The 16,714-nt window shown below is 28.3% G+C and overlaps 1 protein-coding gene across 1 annotated transcript; it reads right to left on the minus strand.

The window, feature by feature from the left end:
- Positions 1-12,639: 12,639 nt before the first annotated feature.
- LOC107434357 (uncharacterized) lies at positions 12,640-13,350 on the minus strand. The gene has a single exon (XM_060811669.1). The coding sequence runs from the start codon at positions 13,073-13,075 to the stop codon at positions 12,881-12,883; it is 195 nt and encodes a 64-aa protein (XP_060667652.1). The 5' UTR covers positions 13,076-13,350; the 3' UTR covers positions 12,640-12,880.
- Between the last annotated feature and the right edge of the window lie 3,364 nt (positions 13,351-16,714).

Genomic DNA, 16,714 nt, shown 5'->3' on the forward strand with positions numbered 1-16,714 from the left:
TAATTTGACCATTATTAGGAATTACTTGAGTAATAGTTTGTAAATTTAATTTAGTTGACCGTTATAAAATTAATCGGAACGTTATGAAATTAAATGAGACCTTACAAAATTAATTAACTAATTGACTTCACCCCTACATGAATGAGTTTATAAATTGACATCCATTTTCAGTTTTCGAATTAGTGGAATTTCGAGAGAAGATTTCGAGCTTTTCTTATTCATGTCTATCCATAATACTTTTAGAAAGTTATAAGTTTCAACGTGACAAAGGAAAAGGCAATTTCAAGTTTGCTTGAGAAAAGCTCCAAATTGAAACTTCTGTTAGTTCCTTGTACTTTGGACGATAAACGCATATGTATTCACCAGTACCGATAAGAGTCAAATCTATCTTAAGGACACTATTTGGAACACAAGCCTCAAACTCAAATTCCAAATTAATCATGCAGATTCCATGGTTATAAGATCCTTTATATTTATATTTTTTAAGAATATGTTTGTTCATTTTTTTATCATTTGTCCAAATTATGTTTTTCAAGCTTTCGTTTTATATATATATATATATATACATATAGCTTGTTTTATTTTTGTAATTGATTGTTTTTTTTCTTTTCAAGCTTTGTGTAAAAATTATATATAATTCTTATGCTCCTCATCCTTGCTATCATTTTGTACATCATATTTTTATATATAATTTTTTCTAACAATCTTAAGAGACATTTGTTAAGCAAAATGTATAGGTGCTCGAGAATGTACTGCAAAGTTACCCTTATTTTCTCGTGCATTTGATGTAGAAATTTAACAAATGTTTCTTCTCGTTGGCTAACTATGTTTTTATGTAGTTTGACTGATATTGGTTATTGGTTTTGATACCAAATTCATTTGGGAACAGACAGGACTACACTAGGAAAAAGAGCCAAAAAAAAAAAATGTTTTTCCATAAATAATTTCTGGAAAATCAATCACATGGGCTTTTATGGAAATTATTCTTCTTGTTTGAATTATTTTGTTGTTTTGGCTGCACCTAAGATCACAGGATGTTTGGACTAAATTTTTGGTGTTCTAGCACTCTAGAAACCCCTAATTATATCGAAAGTATTGAGCCCTTAGGCTTAAGTTTTTAGACAAACTTGGACAATGTAACATGGAAATTTTGTTGCACATAAAAAGATAAAAATAACACCATGAATTTCATTAGAAACCAGTGCCAGAATTGCTAGAAATCCACTGAATTCAGCAAACTCGCATCGATACCTTTTGATGTGAATGTTCAATTTTTTTATGGCTTTTGGCTTAATTTATCCCACTTTCAGGTTGCCTATGATAAGATGTAAAGAATATGACCAACCTCACCGAAAACGACCACTGAAATTGAGAGATCTAATTAAGTTCGATTTGCGACCTAGCTAAAGCTTGAAGAATCTCTAAAATGATGCCTCTTTGACACAAGTATTGCAGGTTGGGTCTCACACAAGTCAAGTTTACTAGGCTAGGTAATGCTTTAGGCTTGGGCACTACGGGCTGATGATTGTGGATCAGTAGAGGGCATGGACCATGGGTTGGATGCTTGGGACTACTGAGTGTTGGACTTTTGCGCTTGTTCGACATGTGGGCAGAGTCATCAAGATTTTTTTTCAATTATTTTAAGGGAAAAAAACTTTGGTTATTTTTGTATATTTTATTTGTCTTGGGCATTTTATTTTGTTGCAATATATTATTTAGAAACAATTATTAAACAATTGGTTGTTTGTTTTTTCCAGAAACATTGAAATATGAACAGGCCACCCATTTTTCCTAAACCATTAACCGATTATTTTATGAGCCAGAATCGGTGGAGGAACGATGCATACTTAAAAGGGGTATGGCGAAACGTTGCAATATGGGAAGTACGAGACAAATAGGCACAAAGTGCTTCAAAAGTCCATAGTTGGGGAAAGAAGTACTTGCAATAACATGTGTTTGTTTTTAAAGCCCATTTGATGCTTTTAATTTGTTTTAGAATTGTTGAAATTTGAGTAATTCATTTCTAAATTTTTTTAGTGTGATTATTATGTTTATTTGCCAAAAGCAAGTATAAAATAAAAGCAAATGTGATATAGGGTGAAGCTATTTAATTGGAAAATTACCTTTTAAGACACCACGGAAGGAAAATAACCTTCCTTTAAATTGCTATAAATGTAAGGATGTTTTGCCAAATGGCCATACTTACACCTTAAAATGTAGAAATAGGTTGGGAAACGATTGAATACATCATCATTGGATATGCACATAATAGAAATGTTTATTGGTTTCTTGTATGTGTCTAAAATCCCAAGCATATACAGAAATACAATAAAGATGAAAGTGTATCTTAAATGTAATATTCCATGTGATTGGTAGTCTGGTGTACATGTTGAGTTTTACAAGACCAAACATAGCCTATGCAGTTAACAAAGTGGGTAAATACATAATGATAATCACTTGAATGGAAATATAAAAGTGCATAGATACTTGCATGATAAGCCCAATCCACAATGAATTCATTGCTTTGGATAAATGTGGTGAAAAAATTGAATGGTTAATCTAGACACATACATCGTAGGCAAAATACCATTGGACAATTAGTTTCAACTGAAATTATTTTTGTTGACTATGTAAAATTAAAGGATAACATTACAGATCTGTTGAAAAAGTTAGAAAAAGATTAGTTAAGATATCATTGAAGGGAATGGACTAAAACCCATGAAATCACTACTAAAAAAAAGCCTTTCAGAGCAACCATTGGTTTTGGTTGCAGAAAGTTATATATTGGTTATTAAAAGGTTTTAACAACTAGAAAAGCATGATCACTACGTGATCGCTTAAACATTGTAACTAATTGTTTTTAATGACCAATAGATATTTGGTTGTTAAAACTGAAAAATTTTAACGACCAGATTTTGTTGTTTTGATGATCAAATTTCATTCTCTAAATATCTCTAAAATAATAAAATTTTAATCAAATTTGATAACATAAAACTATATAAGTGACCAATTTCACAATTAAATGACCAATATTTTGGTCCTTGAAAATAACATTTTGAGACCAAATTATTTGGTCATTGATGATCACTTAAAGCAACGAACATGTTGGTCACTTAATGACTTTACATATTTGAAAAAATTGTTAACCATAAAAATTTGGCCGGTAATACTCTATATCTAGCAACCAGACTTTGGTAGCTAATAAAATTTTGACTTTTTGCTAAGATTTTCAGCAACTAAAATTTGGTCATTAAAAGCCAATTATTTAGTTATAATCATTTTAAAATTAATATTGATAAATCTTAAATTAATCAAGTAATGCAAAAAATAGACAATATGCAACGCAAATTATTAATTTTTCATAAATCAAAATATTTAAATAATATTTATAAAAACTATAATTGACTTTACATAAAAATAATTGTCATTACATAATACAATGATTTAAATGTGTTCAAATATAGAGAATAATCACAATAATGAATGCAAAACTACTAATGTATCTCCACTATCGGATAGCCAACCTCACATACAATTACAAAATTTATATTATAGTTATATGCTAGATTTGATTCGTAATCAATGTGAATAAAGCAGGTTGTAGAAAGAAAAATCATATGATCATATATATACTATTGTGATAGTACTCTTCGGAAAAGCTAGACATATTGAAAAATGTAAATGCATATTCTACGCCCAAACTATCAGAAAACCTGAATCATATTTCTAGCTAAGTCGCTTGCATATGCATATCCTACACCTAAATCACCAAAATGCGTAGCCGCAATCTCATGCATCTGAGAAAAAAAACAGAGTTGAACGGAAAATTTGTATTTAACAATACATTCAACCAGTTAAACTATGAATTTCAAAAGATTGAACTATAAATTGCGCTAATTGAACAATGCATTTTTCACGATAGCACTTATACTGCCAAGTCAACACCCTATAGTAAGGCAAACAACTCCAATGGAAAAATACAGAAATAAGACAACAAATAAATAAAACTGTAGAAATAGACTAGAAGATACTTAACACAGAGTTTAGCAACCACCTTACATTAGAAGTTAATAGACTTGAACCAATCAAAACGCAAGTAATTACTACCATACTATACCTACTATATACATGGGTTTGACCACCAAAATAAGAGGAAAATTTACTGTGGGATACATAATATACCATTGAGGAATAGACCTTAATGCTTAGCAATAATTCATGGCAGCTAAACCAACCCTAAAAGAGACAATTTCCCACTTCAAATGAAAATTTAAAAGGAAAAGCAGAGTTTATAATATCCTAAGAAATTGGCACTATCAAAATGTGTGTTTCTTTTTCCCTCTTGAAAAAAGTTTACTTATATTGATGAAGTTCAAGTCCATTAACCTTGCTTGATGGCAAATCAAGCACCAAAAAACTATTTTAGCCAACTCTTTTTCCTCGTCCAAACTATTATTTCAATAATTGAAACAAAAAGACTACTAAAACGTGATTAAATTCAAATGATGCCCCCCGCCCCAACCCCCCCTCCAAAAAAAAAAACAAAAAAATCAAAACTTTAAAACCAGAAATGAACAAAGAATCGAATAAAATCCAAATAGACAATGCAAAACAGAAAAAGCATTGAATCCTAAACAATACTAATAATAAAAAATAGTTAAATCACCAAAAAAAAAAAAGAGAAAGAGAAAGGAAAAACCCTAATTAGGTAGAGCGGGCATGGCACAGGAAGCCAACGGCTTTGGTGACATCTCGACCTCGACGAGGCACATATGGTAGTTTTCAACAATGGATAACCGACCATGGTAGCAGAACCGAGGGATGTCAACGCTGGCAACCCTGCAGGCCTGTAAGATCGTCATGTCCTTGGGGATCTTCACCCGGTATCCATCGACGAAGACCTTGATGGCATCATCAGGATTGTGGAAATAGACTATGGCTCCAGCCAACAGCATCCGAGGTGGAAGATTCGTCGTAGGTTTGGGCTAGGCCTGAGCAGCTTGTTCAGGCTTATGGGGCTCCGGCGTACGTCACCATTCTGGAGAGGAAGAGGAGGCTTCTTGGGTTTTGGGAGCTGAGAAGTCTTGAGGCCGTAGGCTTAAGGGCCTTGGAAGCAAGCAATCCCAACCCCATTTTGTTTCACCGGACTGGGCCGGTCAGGACAGGATTGTGTCCCAATCCGGTGTTTGGTAGCAACATATAGAGATTGGGACAAGTTGACCTCTACAGTGAATTAGTCCCCCGATCAAAGGATTAAACTGACCCTCTCTCCCCCCTAGGTCATTTTTGTCCCAAACTCACCGAGGGTCTCGCTGTCTCTCGTTATTTCTCGCTGGTGAGACCTTCAATTCCCACTTCGTTTCACCACCGCAAAACACCTTGCTCCTCTTCGAGTCTTCTCAGGACGTGCATTCCTCAGAGTAACAGAAAGAGGGGTGGTCTTCGACACCACTCTGTAGGAGTCGTAAGCTGTTCCTTTGCACCCATGGAATCCACTAAAATTAAGGTGGTCGGTGTTGATGGAGGTGGCAACAATGCCGTCAATCGCATGATTGGTAGCGGTTTACAGGTGGGTTCTCGGTTCAATTTTATGGGTTCTGGTTAATGCCTTGAAATTTCTTCTATTTCTTGCTGATAGTGTGTGTAATTGGTGTAATTTGTTGAAACCCACTGCGTGCTTATATTTCAAAACACAGGCATTTGAAGCTAAACATTTGGTATATTAAAAGAAAATTACGTCTTCCAGTTAATTTCCTACTGGTGGGTTATTTTCTTTTGATTTAATTTGGTGAGTTTGCATTGAAGTTTTAGACTTTGCTTCAGTGAAAAATTATTCTATTATTCAGTCCGAAATTATGCCAAACATAGTACTATATTATTCTATCCTGTCCGATCCCATCCGATCCGAACCTGTCTTGTCCGATCCGGACCTATCCTGCATACCAAACACCACCGTAAAGGAAGAGCTTTTTAGAGCTCTCAGTGAAGGGAAACAAAAATAAAGTGGCAAAACTTCCGGGCCAGGTCAAATTAAAATTTTCATTTTAGCAAAGATGAATACATATATATATATATATATATATATATATATATATATTATATATTTTTGTACTGGGCAAAAATGAATAAAAAAGAGTTTTTTTTATTGGCAAAAGGGATTATAAAATAAAAGAGTTACATTAAAAGATAGAAATTCAATATTTTATATGACAAATAATTTAATATAAATTTTTTACGCAATAATTTCATCATTAATGTATACAATATGGAAATTTTAATTATATACTGTGGATGTTGCATAATATAATTAATCAATTTAAAATTAACCTAAAAAATTATTTTTTTGGAAAATCCGTAAAATTATTTAGTCATATATTATAACATGATTATGCACAAAATTTTATGAACGTTTAAGGTTTTCTTATATAATGTATGTGACACAGAGTACACAGCAAAATCGATGCTTTTTTTTCAAAAAATATTGATTTTGGTATGGTCTGCATATGGACCGATCCGCATTGTAGAATTACTCTACATATGTATATATATGTATAAATGGTATGTATATTTATATAGTATAAACATGTATAAATGTTTATATGCATAAATATATATATATATCTATAAGGAAATTCATATATATATATATATATATATAAATTTTACGATGTGGATGGTGAGTATTGACGATGGTTTTTTCAAAAACTATCTTTAATACGAAGATCCGCATGATAAAAATGTGCAAACGTCCGCATTATAGACAGACTATATATATATAAGTAGTTCACTTATGTGTTTGACTTAAAATGACATTTTCAAATTTCTTTTAGCTTATTTATATATACCAATAGTTCATATCTTATTTTAATTTTATAATTTTATATCTTTGTTTTCAAAATAACAAATATAATTATATTTTTTAACTATTGTAGTCATAAATATTGTAAAATTGAATGAATAATCAATAAATTATAAATATGATTGGTCTTTGTAAATGTGTTTTTTTAAATATATATATATATATATATATATGTGTGTGTGTGTGTGTGTGTATAATATTAATCCAATTCAAATATCCTAACTTTATAAAGTCATGATATAACACAAATCAATTATGATAAAATTGATCATTTTTATTTCAGTTTGATTTTTTTAATTGTATCTTAACTGGGAATATGCTTTTTTTTTTGGTGAATTTTTTTAAAATAGTTTTTTTTTTTTTTTTATATTATGAGTTGGGATTTTGAACTCGGAATATTATCAAAGGAAATCGTGGCTTTTTATAATTGAGTGTATTGTAGTTTCAAATAAAAATGTATAAGTTGACTAAAATTTGATTAGCAATTAAGTTAAATTGAAACATAAATGATACATGAATGAATTATAGATGCGTACATGTGAGAAAAGTGTCACCTAATCAATTTACTAGGTAAACCATTGACATCAATAGCTCCATATCAGTTATAATCCAGTTAGATATAATTCAAATTAATTAAGACAAATTAGTTATTTTCACCTCAGGCTTAACTTTTTTGCACTATATATTGATTTTATAAAATTAGGATATTCCGATTAAATAATTACTTATTTTATATCATATGGACTTTTATCATTTTTTCTTAATCCTTTGACCGAAAAACACTTAAAGGCATGTAAATGACTAGCATGCCTTGTAGAGTATTTTATTGGTAATGTGAAAAATGCAATTTAACTTTCAATTTTTGTTTAACCTATTTATTATTTTACTTATAAAAGATTAATTGTGCTCCTCAATTTCTCTCTCTCCCCCATTAGCTTTTTCAATTTTTTTTCTCCATTTTTAAATACTTTTTACTTATCTACTTTATTTCATCTGTAACTTTTCTACAATTATAATGGTTTAATAGAACCAAAACTATTTATTTATAAATATTTACTATTATAATACCTTATTTGATTATGATTTATATTTAATTACAATTATAATTTTAAATACAACTAGTAAAAATCTAAAATTTATTGAATATTATAATATCTGTTTATAATTTTTTTCTAATTTTTCTACCGTTTAATTTTTTTTACCTATTTATTATTTTAGTAGTTGGAATGTTCAACCACCAATGTCTTGTCATTGATGTAGTTTTTTAGTTACCAAATTTACATAGTCGTTAAAGGTTTTTACACATATGTTTTCTTTTTCAATTTTTCTATTATTTAAAATATTAGCACCCATCCAATTGGTCACTGATATGTAGTTTTAATAACCAATAATCATTAGTTGCTATAAGTTGAATATTTATATTATTTTAGACTATTGCTGACCAAACCATTGGTCATTAATAACAACTATCAGCGATCAAATGTATTTTGGTCAGTGAAAGATTTTCTTTCTGCCAAAAAAAAAAAGCAGGAACAGATTCTCGCCTTTGCCTTTAGTGACTAAATATTTATTGGTCATAAAAGATGTTCATCAATGACGAGTTATTTGATCACTAAAAATGGTTGACCAATGTTTTTCGTATATCAGCTACCAAATATTTAGCAACCAAAATTTGGTCGCTCATGGGTTCTTTTAGTGACTAATAAATTTTGATCACTAAAAACTTAGTTGCTAATTTCCTTTTCTTTTTTTTTTTTTTTTTTTGGTAGTGAATTGATAATTGATACAATGAATATCTAACCTAGTTGACTAGAGATTCCAAGCTTTAGATACAACGAGACAACTAAATTGTAAAGATTAAAGTAGATCATTATGTGGTTATCTTCTTATCAACTCTTATGATGAAGGAACAATTCCTATTGACAAAGATTAAACTATATGCTTTTAAAGATTCTTATGCTCCTATGGAAAATTCGAGCAAATTAATGCCGCTTATACTTAAATAAGAAATCACATATGTGAGAGAGAGACAGGACCGCTTCAAAGGAGAATTATATGAAGCTCAAGTATTTAGAAACTCTCACAGAACCATGAAAATATTCATGGCCAAAACAAACATAATAGTGAGAATTGAAATATGACAAGAAGGCTTATATGTGAAGGATATCATTATTTACATAAACAAAAGAAGTTTTAAGGATATTGCATCTATTTTTAGTTAGTAAAGTAAATATATTCTCATAAGGAAAATTTCAAAGGGTAACCCATATCTATCCTATGCAAGTCTCAATCACAGAACTCTATCACCAGATCCAATCTTTGTAATTTTAGCGTTGTTTTGTCTCACTCCGTCAATGTTGTTAATGTGGAGGATTGTTGAAAAAATATGGCAGTTTAATACTATATTAAGTGGTGAATGAAATTTGTAACAATATTGGCTTTTATGAGGCCAGATAAATTGGTCGTTGTGAGGACTTCATTAATTAATGGTTTTTTAAAATTTAACTTAAATGACTGTTTGAAATTAATTGAAACGTTTTAGAATTAATTGGAATGTTATAAAATTAAAGAAACATTACAATATTAATTGGCAAAATTAATTAGCCAATTAAATTCACCCCTACATGAATGAGTCCATAAATTGACGTTCATTCTTAGTTTTTGAATGAGTAGAATTTTGAGAGAAGCTCTTGAGTTTTTCTTCTTCATGAATGTCCAGAATACCCTTGGAAAGCAATGGATTTTAGTCTGATAAAGGAAAGATAATTTCAACTTCGCCGGAGAGAATATCCAAAAGTGCAAAATTTTGAAACTTTTGTTAGTCCATTGTATTATATGAGATAGACGCATCTGAATTTACTAATACAGATAAGGGATGAATCTATTTTAAGAACACTGTATAGAAATAGGCTTCGAACTCAAATTCCAAATCATTCGTCCAGATTTAACGGTTATAAAGTCCTTTATAGTAATATTTTTATTAATATATTTGTTTATTTTTTTAATTATTTGTCCACATTTTTTTTTTTTTTGCTAAAAATTTATTTGTCCACTTATCTTTTACAAGTTTTTTTGTATATATATAACTTGTTTTATTTTTGTATTCTATTGTATTGTTTCTTTTTAAGCCTTTTGTATAATTATGTATTTTTCTTACGTGTAAAATGTCAAAGTCAAATTCTAGTTCACCCCGGGAGAGTTTTGACAAGTTTAGTTTACGTTTGTACGCTTTAAGCAATCTTCAAAAAGATAAAGTTGTACTACGCTTGTTATTCGTAGATATTGAATTCAGTGTGAAGTGAACCAATAATTAAGACGAACAACATTAAGCATGCCGAGAAAAAGCCTTATTTTCTGGTAAAAGATGTTGAAAAAAATGCTTAATTCTATAACTAAATTCAATTTGAAAGTTAAAAATGGATATAATGTTGAACATTGACTCGATAACAAACGAAACTCTCCCAAGTTGCATGTGAAAGAAAAAGGTTTCTTTATTTTAGCGTAATTACATTTAACCTCCTTTAATTATACTTCCTTTTTTTTTTTTTTTTTTTGTTTTGGTACTTTACCCCTAGTACTAGAAGTCCATTCACGTTGCCCCTAAACTCTTAATTTTTATAATTAAAGTTCAATCATATATTTTTTCAAACGAATTTGACTAAATTAAACATACATAACTTATATAATTTTAGTTAGAAACTATTTTATTTTATATTATTAATTTGGATTAAGTTAAAATTAATTTTATCAAATTTATTAGAGAAAATTGCACTATTAGAAAAATAGTTCAAAAGACAATATGAAAAGATTTTCTAGTTTGAAAGGAAAGTGCAAACGGTGGTATAGTTAAAAGGGTACAGTGTAGGTACCCGTTGTTTTAATGCTCCAATTATCTGAATATTCTTCAAACCCATATATATACTTCGATCAACCATATATTGAATAATGGTATATATTATTATATGTATATAAAATAATAACGTATCATTATTTAATTAGCTTATAATTATTTAAATAAATATATTGATAGACTTTTTAGTATTGTATCATTATCCAAATAAAATAATGCTAAAGATATTAATAACTCACACATTTATTAATTGTAAAGGTACCAAAAATTCTATCACGATATGTTATTATTTTGTTAATTAAAAATTTAATATAATATAAACATGAATAATTAGTTGACAAATATATTGTCACCTCCATCGTTATGTATCATTCTTTTCAATTTGAGTAACAAAATGTGCTTCTTAAAAAATTTTTAAAAAAAATCATGCTTTACCATCAATATTAGAAATCTTAATGGGGTGCTTAGATAATGATAAATTTAGTGGGAATTTAAAATTTTTAAAAAAATAAAATTTTTTCTTGTTTGGATAATTTTTAAAAAAAAAAATTTGTGAACCAGTAGAAAATAAATCCCATTATATGGAAAATTAATATGAAAAGTGAATCTTTCCAAAAAAATATTATTTTAAAATTTTCTGATAAATTAGTTTTATGTATTTTTTTAAATATAATTTTATCATTTAATTTTAATGTATAAATTTATTTAATTACTTATAAGTCATATTTTTTTTCTATAATCAACCAAATATTATAAAAAAAATATTAAAAAAATTCAGTTTCTTGATTCTAAAAAATTAATTTTTTAAAATCAATTTTTTTTAATATTTTCCTTTTTTATCAAATAGGCCATAAAAGAAAATTAAAATGAGGTAAGACTAAGCGTCCAAATAATGAACGTGGAACCCACTAATTTCTTCCTTTACCAAACAAAACACAATTATAAATGCAGCTTCCCCAAGACATGGTATTAGAAAATCACTTGGCTGTATAGATATATATATATATATATATAATATATACGTATAACCTTTGTACGTCCCACGCTCTTTTTACTCACGTACCCCAGCACGTGTTTGGCGGCCATCCAAGTTGGAAGTGCCCAGTTGAGGTCACAATCCTCCTGTCAGAGACCCATCAAACCATATTCATCTCTGCACTGTTCCTAAACTTTTTTTTTTTTTTTTTTTGGGTAAATCTGCACTGTTCCCAAACTTGGAACTTCAACCTTCATCATCTTACATATTCATATAAAATTTATACACTGGACTCCATCATCTTACATATTTTACAAAATTTATAAAATTTATAAACTTTTGTCTTCCTTCCTTTTTGGTTTCAATGAAACTCCAGTTCAAGCTAAAAAAAAAAAAAAATAGACTGGACTCCATCATGCAGCTTATTATTACAAATAGTAGCCAATAGATGTTGGATATAAGCAATCCATAGAGGTCAACAGATTATTTCTTTATATATAGAAAATTGGAAAATAGTGCAGATACCCTTTTACATGAATTCAACATTATGGCTTCTGGATGTTATAACAGAGATTGACCATTGAATGTTACAGAAATAGCTAATTACTTCTTTAATGTTAAATTTGCAGGAACTAATTGCATATTATAATCATATATGCAGTCTAAAGTCAAATAGTAACGTAGAGATCATAACCAAATTAAGATGCTGCTTCGACAGATAATATCTTCGAAAAGCTAGCTTGCACCCTGTCATTTCGGATTCAAAGAAGGAATGGAATAAGGGATGAACTTACCAATAAGTCCCCGAGGGAAATTAAGGAGATAAGGGACTGCTTTCCCTCATAATAACTATGAGAAACAATTATGACAACCCAAAACCATGAAAACTGACTTTTACGGTACAATTGTAATCAGAATGATAATAATAATAAATAAAAAAAATTGAAATAGCCATTGAAAAACTGAAAATTAACCTCCTCATTAATCAGTAAAAGAAGAAAAAAAAAGAAAAAAAAAAGCACAGAAGCCAATCCGAAACGGTTCCAACGGTTTAACTAAAGAAAAAGTAAAACACAGATTCGGTAGCCAAAGCAACAAAGAGAGAGAGAGAGAGAGAGAGAGAGGATCTGATTGGTAGTGGGCATATATTATGTACAAAAAGAGAGAGAGAGAGAGAGAGAGAGGAGGATAACTATCAAGAAATGGCACGCTTGCTGGGACGATCAGCGACCTTGAGGGTTTTATCAATGAGCTTTCGAGCTTTTCTGCTGCGGATCTCCACCTTGACACTGGAGCTCTTGTCCATCTTTATATACGGCTTCTTTGTCTTCTTCAACGATCTAACCTTGGACTTGATTGACTCCACTAGGTTCTCCAGCTGATTCGCCATATATATATATATATATATATGAGAATTCTGATGAAGAAAGTGAAAGTTTGCTATGCGGGTTATGTGTTTGTTTTTTTGTTGCAGACAGATCTGAAAGAAGAAGAAGATGGACAAGAAAGATATAGGTGTGGCTACAGTAATGGTAGTGGGGGCATTTAAAATTGGTGCGTTTGTGGCTGATACTCAAAGTGTGTGACACCTTTGAGAGACTTTTAGGCTTCGAATTCGGAATAGTTTCACACTCTGTTAGGTCTCTGCTTCCACATTAGGCCATTTATTGACTTGCAATTTATAAATTAACCTTGGTTTTGAGTGCTAATTACGGGTTTATTTATTTATTTTTTATTTGTCTTTTCATCTCCCACCTTTCTTGACTTTTTTGAATTTTCTGTTCTGCGATGCTGAATTCTCAATGCTGATGCGTACTTATTTGGGCAGGCTTTTATACCTTTTTTTTTTTTTTTTTTTTAAATGGTGCTTAAAATAATAATAATATTATTATAATAATTATTATTATTATTGTACGTAGAGAGACTTGTTTTGAATCACTACCACTTATGATTGAAAAATGATACAAATTCAAAATTAAGTAGCTATAATTTTAATTTGAAGAATATGTTCCTTTCGGATACTCTATAGATAAAGTCTACTGTGACTCAAACAGAAAGTCTAAAGTTTATAAATTTTATTTTCCATCTCTAAATTTAATAAATAAATAAAACGCATTATGTAATAATAATAATAATAATAATAACAATAATAATGATACTAATTGTAGAATCCACTCTATGAGGACGTTTTCAAGAAACAAAAAGTTATGCCCTTTTTTAGGGATGGGATGACTTATGGAGTGCACAATTTGAGTCGGCCTGGATCCACTAGAATTATGATCCTCCATTTGTTCTTTTTAATTATTGTTTTACGTATGTTTTTTCAATTTAATGGTGGACTTGCAAATCCAATAGATAATGCCAAATCATTTTATCAACAAAAAATTAAATACAATAATAAAATATAAATTAAAAAAGTATTAATGCATATTTTAAAAAAAAAAAAGAAAAAAGAAAGAAAGAAACGTACACACGCATTGGTTAAAAAAATTTGAAAAAAAAAAAATTCTGGCAAATCCATGAGCGTGCAAATAAATATGTTCTCAACCATAAGCCAAATTTTTTTTTAAAAAAAAAGGAAAATAATTTTTCTAATTTAAACTGAGACCCAAAAAATCCGATGCTGTGGTCAAGCAAGTAATTATTATAATTTTGTCATTCAACAAAAACTGAAAAACTTAGCGTGTCATAATTCTATTGTGGAACGGAAAATAGGTTGTAGCAGTAGTAGTAGGGACTACCAACATAGAATTTTATTTTTTATTATTTTTATTTTATAATTTTGGTAATTACAGAATTTTATTTATTTGATGATTGGCTTCAGAATTTTTTTTTTTTTTTTTGGAAGATTTCTCTGAAGTGTATTTTATTTACTTTTTTTTTTATGAAACAAAGTGTATTTTAGTTCACTACAGCAGAAATTTGTCTATAAAATAAAAAATAAATATTGATGAAGATTGTTTCGTTATTGGACGAGGAAATGGGGGTAGCTTAGTCATAATACCAAAACATTAAATTGCTTGTGTCTTATTTTACACTTCAATGTTGCACGCTTTTCTATGGAAAAATTGGTCGGCAGGAAGTATCCTTTTGCTAAATAATAAATATAAATATAAAAGGGGACCGTTTCCTGAATTTTTAATTTATTTAATTTGATCGTTTATATTTATTTTTTAAATTTATTTTTAAATATTTTAAATTTATCGTATCCAATCATTTATTATTTATATAAATTAGTTATTATTTTCAATCTCAATCATCTTTCTCGCTTTTCTATCTTCGGCCTTTTGATTTTTTTTTTCTTTTTACTTTGTTTTTTTTTATTTTTTTGAAAAATATCTTTGTATTTTTGAAACCTTTCTATTATATACTATTTATATATAAATAATTAAATAATAAAGTTGAAGATATTGTTGTAAGATCAATAAAAAGACATATATATATATATAACATTTTTTTATATGACAATATGAGCCCTTTCTTCTTATATCTTATATCCATTAAACTCTTTTTTTTTTTTTTTTTGTATTAGAAGAGAAACACATACCTTCTGGTGCCACAAATTATTAGAGCCAAGCCATGAAATGCTGCTGCATATATATATATATATATATATATATGGTTTTGGTAAGAAGAAAAAAAAATTGTGCTAAAATTAGAGATTAGAAATTAAATAAGAGAGGAAGATCATTTAAACTTAATCAAGAGTAAGAAATATTGATTTTAGAGACTAATTTTAGCAATAATAAATAATCTAGATACACAATAAATAATGCTTGAATATATATAAAAGAAATATTTAAAAGTTTTTAAATGATAAATATAAACTATTAGATTAGTTTAACTAAAAGGCTTAAATTATTTGTCAAACACCTTTGTTAAAAAATTTTGTATGAGGACCTCTCTCCAATATAAAAATATATATGTGATAAATTAAATAACATTTTTTAATTTTTTTTGGATTTTATAAATACCTTACTATTTTTTATGGATCTTTATTTATTTTATTCATTTAGAATATTTATAATATACGCGGATTATTGTTTAAATTTTATAAAAAATAAATTAGATATCCAAAAAATTAAAGACCAATAAAAATTTTGAACAGGCTTAAAAATCAATTTTTTGGAAAAAAAAATTTTATTTGAAAAAACATATTGAAAAAAACTTAAAAGCATATTTAAAAATAATAAATACAAATATAAATAATACATGTAATAAATAAAATAACATATATAAAAATAATCATCTTAGAATTCTTTTATTATTATTATTTTTTTAAGATTTTAGAATTACTTGATTACTTTTTTTTATATTTGTTTTATGTTTTTTTCTTGAATCTCTATAATATTTACATGCCAGAATTTTTTATCTTTTCAAAAATTACATTTGCATTCCTTTCAAAAACTTTACCAATTTATTAAAATAATAATATTTCTTTTTGATGGAAAAAAGTTTACTAATCATGCATTAATTTATTTATTTAGGAATTTTTAATATTTTTCATCGTAAACTCTATAGCATTGTATTTTGCACCTTTATTTTTTGTCTTATATATCAAGCATATGACAACTATATTAAAAAAACTTAATTAGAAAAAAGGAAGAGTGTGCATAATGCATAAAAAAGTAAAGTTTAAACTGCACAATAAAAAAATAAAAAATAAAAAAAATAAAAAGGAAGAGTATAAAGTGTTAAGCCATATATTGTTTTGGAAACATTGATGCCAATATTCCTTATTTTTACTATAAAATAAGTTGGTACTATTATTTTGTTACCTTAAATGAGTGATAAAATGGAATATACATCCAACAGCCTTGATATAGTTGACAACGTGCTTGTTACCATCTTCACCATTATTATCCTCTCAGTATCATGGTTTTATCCTTTTATGTAAGAATATTTCTAAGAGACTCTTCATTTATACTCTTTATTTTAAAAATTAATATTTAATAAAAAGGATTCCAATGAATTTTCTGTGTTAATTTTTTAATATAAAAAATAGATCTAACTTTCTAAATATAAAAAA

Source organism: Ziziphus jujuba, chromosome 9 (genome assembly GCF_031755915.1).
Source record: "Ziziphus jujuba cultivar Dongzao chromosome 9, ASM3175591v1".
NCBI lineage: Eukaryota > Viridiplantae > Streptophyta > Magnoliopsida > Rosales > Rhamnaceae > Ziziphus > Ziziphus jujuba.

Coding starts and splice junctions, on each gene's coding strand:
- LOC107434357 (XM_060811669.1), bottom strand. CDS start 13,075: ATGGCGAATCAGCTGGAGAACCTAGTGGAGTCAATCAAGTCCAAGGTT.